Source organism: Triturus cristatus, chromosome 3_1 (genome assembly GCF_964204655.1).
Source record: "Triturus cristatus chromosome 3_1, aTriCri1.1, whole genome shotgun sequence".
In the NCBI taxonomy this organism is placed as follows: Eukaryota; Metazoa; Chordata; class Amphibia; order Caudata; family Salamandridae; genus Triturus; species Triturus cristatus.
The window spans coordinates 142,737,665-142,747,665 of record NC_140583.1 but is presented as its reverse complement, the minus strand read 5'-3'; the positions used below and the strand labels follow the sequence as shown (position 1 = coordinate 142,747,665).

The 10,001-nt window shown below is 42.4% G+C and overlaps 1 protein-coding gene across 7 annotated transcripts in view; it reads right to left on the bottom strand.

Annotated features, from left to right (window-relative positions):
- Positions 1 to 654: 654 nt before the first annotated feature.
- NAV2 (neuron navigator 2) overlaps positions 655 to 10,001 on the bottom strand; it is a 606,131-nt gene continuing 596,784 nt past the window's right edge. For 5 of the 7 annotated variants that reach the window (XM_085643594.1, XM_085643596.1, XM_085643593.1 and 2 more), the window contains 2 exons: positions 8,515 to 8,718; positions 655 to 6,091 (listed from right to left, as the gene is read on the bottom strand). In XM_085643594.1, coding sequence (XP_085499720.1) covers positions 5,966 to 6,091; positions 8,515 to 8,718 — 330 coding nt within the window. In that variant the 3' untranslated portion in view covers positions 655 to 5,965. The remainder of the gene's footprint in view (positions 6,092 to 8,514; positions 8,719 to 10,001) is intronic. The other 2 variants (XM_085643598.1, XM_085643599.1) reach the window with 1 other exon arrangement.

Here is a 10,001-nt window from a genome sequence, read left to right as displayed (position 1 = left end):
CGAAGTGTGTTCATTCGATAGCCTTCTCTAGGTATTCTCCGACCATCTGACCTGTGTTTCTATGAAGCACATCGACCAGTGGTTGGGGCGGGAATATGGGTTGCCAAGGCGATGAAGAGCGCCCACTACAAGTCGCTGAGGACTCTGTGAGAGACTGCTGTGCGCAGAGGGTGCAATGGTTGCCTTTCAAATCGTAGGTGTTTACGTGTTCAAGAGCTGGGCCTGAAAAGGCAGCCCCCCCGCATGCGTCAGCCTCGAAGTCTTGCCCGAAACGTCCTAATTTAATCGCAATTTGTGGTGGAGCAAGTGTCCTCCTGCATTATGCGCACCACGTCCTGTGACTATGTTCCAACAGCCGAGCCCAACACTAGATGCAAAAATTACAGAGAGCGTGTGCATCTAAAACCACATAATTAACAACGTATTGTACCACCTGCATACAAATGTCTTTATTCAAATGTGTCTTTTCTTTGTGAAAGTTGGAGCCAATTTCATCCTTGCCCAAGGATCAGCGATACAAATTCTCCTATATGCTGTGCTGCTCCACGGAATCCTAGCCAAGAAGCCACCCAAAGTAGGGAAGAAAGAGGGAAACGAGGAGTGAAATACATTTTTTTTTTTTAAATTAAAGAAATTTTCAACAGATAAAACATATATGAATAAATAATCATGAATTTTATTGAATCAAGAATAATTTAAGACTGGTACAATCATGAGTTTTATTCTTCGTCACGGGGTAATGATCTCAAAAAGATCACTGGCAAATATGTAATTAAAATTCAAATTAAATGAAAACCGGACGGGGGAACATCATACCATACACAAAATACTTGCTTCCTAGTTTCTTTTTTAAAAAAAATTACTAGAAAAGATTCATCAAAATGCAGCAGTTTAATCAAATATTTACATGTCTATGTTACAGTGAGAAAATGTACATCTTTGTAGAACACATTTCATAAACATTTCCACTGGAAACTGAGCAAAACAGCAACCTTCCATTAAATATTTACATTTCTGAAGACCACTGCCACAAGGAGACATGTTTCAAGACAGATTGATGAAATACAATCAGGGTTACCGTGAAAAATAAAAACAGCCAAACTTGCACACAAAAGTCAGCCAGCAGAACAAAAATGTCATGTCTTATTGGCGAACGGAGGTAACGTTTTCGGCAGTTGAGTGAAAAATAAATCCTTTTTAAGTATGTGCATTTTTTAAAATGACCCTAACAAATTCATTGTAAATGTTGCATAGACTTGTGTACATTTAGAAATGTCCCAGCCTTGTAGGAAAAAAAGTGAACTGGAAGCATCTGGACAGATTCTAAAAGAAAGGAAAGTTCAGTTTTGTGGGAAAGGCCTTTAACCTATCCATAAACATGGCCGAATGAACTGTGCATACAGGTAATCCTACTGATCGAAGTTGATAAAAGGATGGTGCGTTTATCAATATTAAAAACTAAAATACAAAAGAGGTTGCTGGCATCTGCCACTTAACACTAATCAATAGCACGGGCAACCACGTGGCAATAAACAAAAGTATTTTTATAGATAGGATCAATACGTCACTCTGTACAGAGAAATAATGACATCATTTCTGTTATATAAATATATATATGTGCACACATTTATATATACGCATATATATCTATACATGTCATTATTTCGCTTGTGCAATGGACAGATCTAAATCTGTGTATATAATATCTCTAATTTTGGAACTTGTTTTTGTGGTTAAATATATAAACCGATTTACTTGCAAATGTCGAGTTGAGGAAATTAGATAGGCTAAAGTTTAATTATTTCTTAAAAGACCCGGTTCACAGTAGTTCCAATAGAAGTCAGTGCTGGGAAGGAACCCCCTTCTACTTGTTTATAAGGCTGTGCTTATGTTTTTTACTAAGTTAAAAACACGGGTAATTTATGCTAAATTCTTGGGATTCTTTAAAACGAGGTTCTAAATGGCTCAAAAAACTAATATTGCTTCCATGACACTGGTATTTCTCAAGCCCATTTGAGAATAGCAAAGGAATGCTGCAATCACGTCGTCATAATGAGGTATAATTAACACGTGGCTCTTCGTAACATCTGTATTCTCAGCCCTAAGCACCCTTCATTCAGAACATATGGGAACGGCGCCATCTAGAGGACAGTATTATTAATTGTGTCAAAGTTAGGTAATTCCAAGCTCAAAAAGGCATGTGAGCACCTGGCAAGGGAGGGCCATCGGTCGATTATCAGTCTCTTGTGTACTTTCTTTATATTTGTCACAAAGATAGGTGTACATTTGCTCCAGAGCTTACAATTTTTTCTGCGAAACAACTCCTGGACAAGATGCAGGCGGTGCTAAACCCCCTTATCAGTGCCATAAAAACCTTATCTTCAGAATCTCGGGGTTAGTAGGAGGCTGAATCTCTTGTGGATCTTAGCCAATAAATCTGAAGTAGGGAGTACCTGGATTCATGTAAGAACCTAAGCTTCGACATGCCACCGAAGGAAACTTTATGGCAATCTAATAATGTGGCAGAAGGAAATAGTGGATGGGATGGCAACGGTGAGAGAGACCCTCCTCCGGGTGCCTCCGAGAACGTCCAAAGTGAACATTTTGAATGAACCAGAGTTACAGGATGAGACAGGACCTTTCAAGATGAATCCTTTATGTTAAACCTGGAGGAATTTGTCCCAGAAGACTACCTTAGAATCATCTGCATAAATTAGTATGATGATCTACCAGATTTGTACCCAAAATTCCTGGGTAACGCCAGATCTCGAACTTACTTGAACTTACGGACCCTCGCGGAATTGGTAATTTCAGGTGCACAATTGACACATTGGTGCACATTCTAGGTGTTTCAGGGCTCCCTAAGTGGTGATGGGCTTTTCAGAGCAACTGAACTTTTTGAAGAATTGGCAAGGATAAACAGCAGATATCATGGTATCGGACAGGTTGTTGCACATTTAAGCCGCACGCATTGTTGGAAACCGGCTCAAAAGCCCAGCCAAGGTTCAGAACTTTCATGACCATTGACCTTGAGGGATAGGCTGGGAGTGGCAGTTCATTAAGCAGGTTTCCTTACTCAGGCTCACAGGTCCTACATCACAGGTGCATTCACGGATAGAAAGGCTGATTTTGAAGTGTCCCTCTAGAGCAGCCATTGTAAAGGGTGTGAACAGCTCTCATATGCTCGTCTGGATACTTGCTGGACCCCTGCAGGCTTCCAGAGGCACACCTGCAGTAATAGTTTTGCAGATCTGCTGGGCAGAGGCATCAGTGGACACAACCCTAACACTCCTTCCTGTGCCTCTCTCTGACAGGACACAACCCATGCTGGTACTTGCTTGAGGTAAGATCTCCTGGGCACCCAATAATGTGAATCATGTCCAGAGGTGGTCTGCCCATCTCCATGGGATGGCTTTGGCCCTTCAAGTTTAAAGTTATCTTCTGCAGGATTGATGATCTTTCAATACTAATTTCCCAAGACCCCCCCCCCCCCCACCCTCATTGGATGCGCTGTCAACTGACTGACCTAAACAGGAGGGAAAGGACACAACAGTTGAACATTACTTATGATGATTTGTGGTCCATCCTTTTTTGAATAGGTGGTTATCTAGAGGTGGTGGAGGGCGACACTGGGCTACCGGCTGTGAAGGGGCGCAAAACTTGGACACCACAATGTGCATGTTTCTGATCACGAGATGTGGAGTGAAAAGGATGATCCAGAGACCAGTGAAAATCCATCAATGTGGACTTGTACGAAAAGAAACCAGAAACGTGCTTGGAAATCAAATACTTGTGATCATGAAAACAGAAGAGCCGAGGAATAATGAAGGGTAAGCCAAGGAATGTGCTTATCCCAAGACCAGGGGCACCGTCTCCGGCTCAGTTATACCAAGATGGGGAGAGAATTTGACCCAATACCGGCATTCACCCGGAAAAGAGGCTGGGCCCTGCTCCAAGGTACCACATACAAAGCCATTCTTGGTACACAGCACCAAGGTCCTTTGTTGCCACTGTCTGAGAGGGTGACCAGTGGATTGGATTGAAGAGACCTACACTTTCCACCTCTAGTCTAGTTCTGCTGAGAGGAGATTCCAGCCTGCAAATAGAACAGAGTAATTGTGAGCAAGCAACCGGTGCAGTGAAAGTAAGCCACAAAATAGGTACTGATGAGACTAGAGAATCAAAAAAACACCCTGCAATTAAGTAGTCCAAGGGATTAAGAAAGAGGAAATAAAAATGGCCTCTTCATGCCCAGATCTTGGTTAGCCATTGAAAAATACGACTTGGGATGAGGCACGCATATCATGGACCAGAGGCATGGGAGGACCATACATGCATTTTTGGCTTCAGTGCAGTAAAGCTTTGACATCTTTTCGACTACTATCCACTGGGTGGCAGCCTTTCTCCACGTTTGAGACTGAGGATACCGGATGTTTTTCCCCACCATAAAACAAAATAAGATGTCTGCATTCTAAGTTCGCCACAAAGATTCAAAAGTGTTTTTTTTATGTAGTGTATGCACCTGTCAACATTGTAATGGTGTTCTCCTTTGAAAATTCGTCTCAAATTTCTTTCTGAGAGGTTAAGAACTATCCAGTAACAATATTGGCTGTGAGAGAGAAATGCAGCTGAAACTTCTCTTCTTGTCACGATGACGACAAACACAATCTGACATGTCAAACAATAGCGATTCACAGCATCTGATGCATATTTTCAGAGATGACCTTTTAGCCCCATTTGCAAAACCACATAACACAGCAATAAATGTCATCAACACAAATTGTCTAAAAGAAGTAAGGCATTACTGAGTCAGCACCAAAAAAATATAATGTTTGATAAGGCGTGGACGCATAATGTTCAGGACTGTGGTTTGGGGAGGAGGCACAGCAGTGGGGAACCAATTTATTTGATACATTATGCATTCACTCCTGCAAAGCATAAGAGCAGTCCTGTGTAAACTGCTGTTTTCTCCCCCGACAGGTACAAGTATTTGCTTTGAAATCTTGCATGTGCTTGTTAAAAGAACAGAACATGGCAGACCAGATTCTGGCTTGGACACAGCCAGAGAGCACCTATTGGTCAGTGCGTTTAGCTGTGAGCTCAGGAAAGTGTCTACTCTGCACACCAACTAGATAGTAGCAGAGTCTCAATAAAGGATTTTTGGCAAAAATGCAAATAATCCAAACATTTTCCTAGCATACGGAGAGAACATTCTAGAAAAAAAGAGTACCAAATGCCAAATCACATTTTAGGATGGGAAAAAAAAAAGTTGTCGTATTTGCAGCACAGTGAAGCGGAATTCAACTTATTCATTGCAAATTGACCAGAAATTAAGCATTTAATAGCCAGCCCTAATGCTCGGTTATCTTTTTTTTTCTTGATATCCCTATTCCAGTCGCCTGATTTTTCAATCCTCATGAACAAGACAAGTAGTATAGCACCACACCAATGTGTATTTGAGGTTAGTTTGTGTGTGTCAAGTCCAGCAACCATTTTGGAGTTTGGTTAAAAACAGCGTAGATCAGCATTTCACATGCCTCCCGCCACCCACATCGCATGCTAACTTTCTGGACAGTATGTGGCACACCTCTGATTTTTTCCAGAGCTCTCAAAGTGTTTTTCTTTCCTTGTTACATATCTTCAGTGTTTTAGGCAAGGATACCTCCGGAAACTAAATATATAAAAGAAATAGTGCAGTTCATGTTATTGTAAAAAGAATATACCCACACGCGCACGCATACACACATTTGATCGCTGGGTTGCCTGCACCCACGTTCACGAGCAATTCAAATAAAGTGTCTGGTTCCTGCGGTACTCCTCGCTGGGACGCGCAGCCAGCCCAGCAGCGAGTTTAGCTCTTCAATGGCCCGCATTCAGTTCCGCTGGGGCGCAAGAAAGTTGAGGAACGGTTAAAAAAAAAAAAAAAAAATTAGGAAGAGGAGCAGCGGTCTTGTCAGTGCAAAGGTCACAACGTTGACTCCAAGGAAGAGTCCAAGATGTCGTCGTGGTGGCTGTTACTGTTGGAGTCGCTGTCGTAACTGTGGGGGCTTGAGTAGTTGGCAGCTTCTTGCAGGCGCATCAACATGTTCATCTAAGAGAGACAATGCGCATGTCATGTTAAAACCACGGCTTTCTTTGCCCACCACACACAACACAAGTAATTTCAGAACACCTGCAGAAACTAGTGCCTTATTATGTATACCTTGACCAGGAAGATAAGACCTAAATACCGCTCAACAATCTGATGAGCTAAGATCAAGAAGGCCTCTTGGAGGGGTCTCTGACCACCTAAAACAAATCAAATAATCCGGAATACCTACAAACACTAGCTCCTTATTATAAACACCTTGACCTGGAAGAGAAGAGCTAGACATCTTTTCACAATCTGCTGAGCTAAGATCAAGAGACCTCTTGGAGGGTCTTTACCCACCGAAGATGATACGAATAATTCAGAATACCTGCAGACTCTAGTACCTTATTATATATAGGCTATGACCCGGAAGAGAAGATCTAGGTATCTTTGCACAATCTGCTGACCTAAGATCAAGAGACCTCTTGGAGGGGTCTTTGACCACCTAAGAAAATACAAATAATCCGGAATACCTACAGACACTAGACACTAGCTCCTTATTACAAACACCTTGACCCGGAAGAGAAGATCTGGGTATCTTTTCACAATCTGCTGACCTAAGATCACCAGATCTCTTGAAGCGGTCTTTGCCCACCTAACACAACACAAAACATTCCAAATATCTACAGACACTAATGGCTTATGCAGTTTTCCTTATTTTTGATTAGATCATTTACGTGCGACCCTTGAAGGCCCTAGGGTCGACGTGGTTTGAAAATTGTATAACTGCACTTTTTTTTATTGAAATGGAAATGTGACTGCTGCTGTATTTATCCTTTTAGAAAACTTTATGTGGCTCCGCTTTCACTCACCCAAATTGGTGATGGACCGTGCATGGGGGCACTTTCCTTCTACTTGTTTTAATAGATCTCATATCAGGAAAAGCTGATTCACGATTTTTTAAGTATTTCATTGAACTAATATTATATTTGAAAATGTAATCACATTGTTTTGTGTACAGTGTTCCAACATGCTTTTAGGGTATAAAAGACCGAAATAAGGTTTAACCTACATACACTAGCCTCTTACTATAGGTACCCCGAGCAAGAAGCCAAAATCTAGACATCTTTCCGCAATCTGCTGCCCTCGGATCAAGGACTATCAGAGTTGAGGGCCCTCGAATATGGAACAAAGTGGAGAAGTGTGTGAGTCAAACTTGCTCTTTAGAAAACGCCTGATGACTGCATTACTTAAGACAAAGTTTCAAAAGTAAATCAGGCCACGCCAACTTCTTTATTGTTAACTAAAATGAAGGAATTCAGCTGGACGTGAAAGCGGCAGGCTGCTTAACTCATTGGACTCGTTTCTGCAAATATGGCCCTGAGTTTCATCTGCCAGTGTGCTCCGACGGGGACGCGAGACTTTCTGCGCTGTGTAAAACGTAGCTAAAGAAGCTATGGGTTTAATTGTGATTCCCATCATTGTGGAGGCCAGCGGCACACAAAACCGGTGAGATCCGTCAACTCTGAAGGTGGGCCAGGTACTATTCAATAAGGAAACCGAGACACACGCAGACCTCAATCTGTTTAACCCCTTCAGTGCCACGCCGTTTCCCCCTCCTGTGCCCGGCGTTGCATTAGTGTGTGGGGTTCATGACGAGATAGTCTCGTCATGGGCACAGCGCAACCGTGCTCCATGACGAGACTATCTTGTCATGGGCACTGAAGAGGTTAACATCAATTTTTAAATTTGAAATTAAGGGGCTTGGAATGCACGTACTGAATCATAGCAATACCATTTTTGTTTTCATTATTTAAAATGTATCTGATGTTACCAACTGTTCTAATGCTGTGACAGAACAGTATGCGCACAGCACAGTAGTCCTTCAGCGGCTCAGGTGAGCGTGCTGTCCCTTTGCCGGGGACTCTAATAAAACACAAAAAAGGTAATGGGAGTATGTTTGCAATCAGTCTAAGTACTGGCAAACGCTCTAGTTAGCCCACCGTGCCTCCTCGGTTTGGACTCAGCCATATGCAAATTAGTCTTGATCCTGCTCCAATAGGAACAGACTAGGCCATGTCCTCCCAGAACCAGAAAACAAACTGCCCATGGCTGGCTCCACTCTGATTGGGGCTCATGAGTCATGTGCAGCTTGGTTACAGTGGCACAGGGAGCATGGGACACACCTCTGGGTCCTAAGGTCCCCCAAGTTCAGCAGACCACACCCAGTAAGTTAATTATTTCCCGCTGCAGTGCTTTGCATACTGCACGTGCATTTTGTGACAATAAAGGCTACTCTATAAATGTGGCTGTAGGACAGTGAAAGTTAAACACGCTGATCTTACCTCAGGGATTTTTGACACCATGGAAGAAAAATATAGGCTATCAAATGTGTTTTTACATTTAAGGCCAGCAAAAACCTTTCTAGATTTAGGAAAACTTACCAGAGGATCCCCTTCTACGTCACTCGGAGGAGGTTGTTTGCTGGATGTTCCTTCGCGTGGCACAGAGTACCCGTCAAAACCCACATCTTCTGGTCGCAGCTGCAGTAAAGGTGGCCACTCGTGCTGTTGTAGCGTGACAGACCATGGGTAAGTGTCCATCACCCATTTGGCAGGGTCTTCCCATGGTGCTCTCCTTCCGTATAACTTGGGGGGAAAAATTAAGATTAAATAATGCCATGTGTCTGGTATGTTAAGACAAACCATCATCATACGAGAACTTACAAAGAGACGCCACTGAGCTCAGATATAACACACACATGTAGAACATAGTGGCAGAAATCTGCAGTTTGCTTGCAGCACAAGTCTAAGCAGAGGTGTTTAGGGCTTTTTGCAAAGGGACCATAAAGTGTCACTATTTTCTCATTTTACCTCAACAAAGAACGCACAGCCTGTGAATCAAGATAAGATTCACACTGCAAAAAGGAGTCTATAATTCATGATAATAAAAAAATAATAATCAACTGGACACAGTGAATTTGTGTTGCCGTGGATATACAAAAAAGACATAACTGCGCAAAGTCGGCTGTCGGCTTACCCACACTGTATTTTCCGTTGCAATCACGAACAGAGTGGTCAAATCACAACTTTTGTGGGTATTCACAATAATTCTTCAAGGCCATTCCCCACACTGAAATACACTTAAAAGCCTTTCCAGATTAGGAATGGGAGTGGAGCATCCCCATTCTTTATGGTTCATTACGCGGGTGAAGATTTCCATGGGGCATATAAAGCCTTCTTCTGCCCTTTCCTACTGTGTCATCCCCAATGTCCTCGAGTTAGGTTTCAGTGTAGATTCTAAAGCCTAGACTTGAGCGGACTAAGTGCCGGCGTTAGCGCTGGTAGCACCCGGTGCGATAAACGTTTTTGGCATCCCCCTCCTCACTACCACCCAGCAAAAGGGTCCCTCATCTCTCCATAGCCCCTCTCTCACATACATTTAATTTGTTTTAAAGCTCTGATAAAGGTTGGCTTTACTAATCCACTCAGCTATTCACTTAAAATACAGATCTGTTCTTTGCAGCGGGCATATTAACCCTCTGCGCTACTCTTTGGTGAGTCAAGCCTGGCACTAAACAACACCCCATCTCTCTCTAGCAGGAACATTAATCTCTAGAGTTTTCTTGACATTGTTATTGCTGCCTGCAAACTGGACCCACAAGGAACTCTAATGAAGGTGTTTTTAAATTGTAGGCTATTTCTAAACACAGTGCCTTCCCTGCGGTCAGTCTTTACAAGGTTTTTACCATGTTGTGCCTTTAAAATGTATGCTTTACCATGCATTTAAAGTGAGTTCAGTGGTGTGGGGGGTCTCCCTCCCAAATACATTGTTTATACATATATATATATAAAAAATATATATATCAACAATACGTGGTAAAGGCATTCGTTGTAAAAGCATATGCGTTCTAAAAAAAATGCAGGGTAGA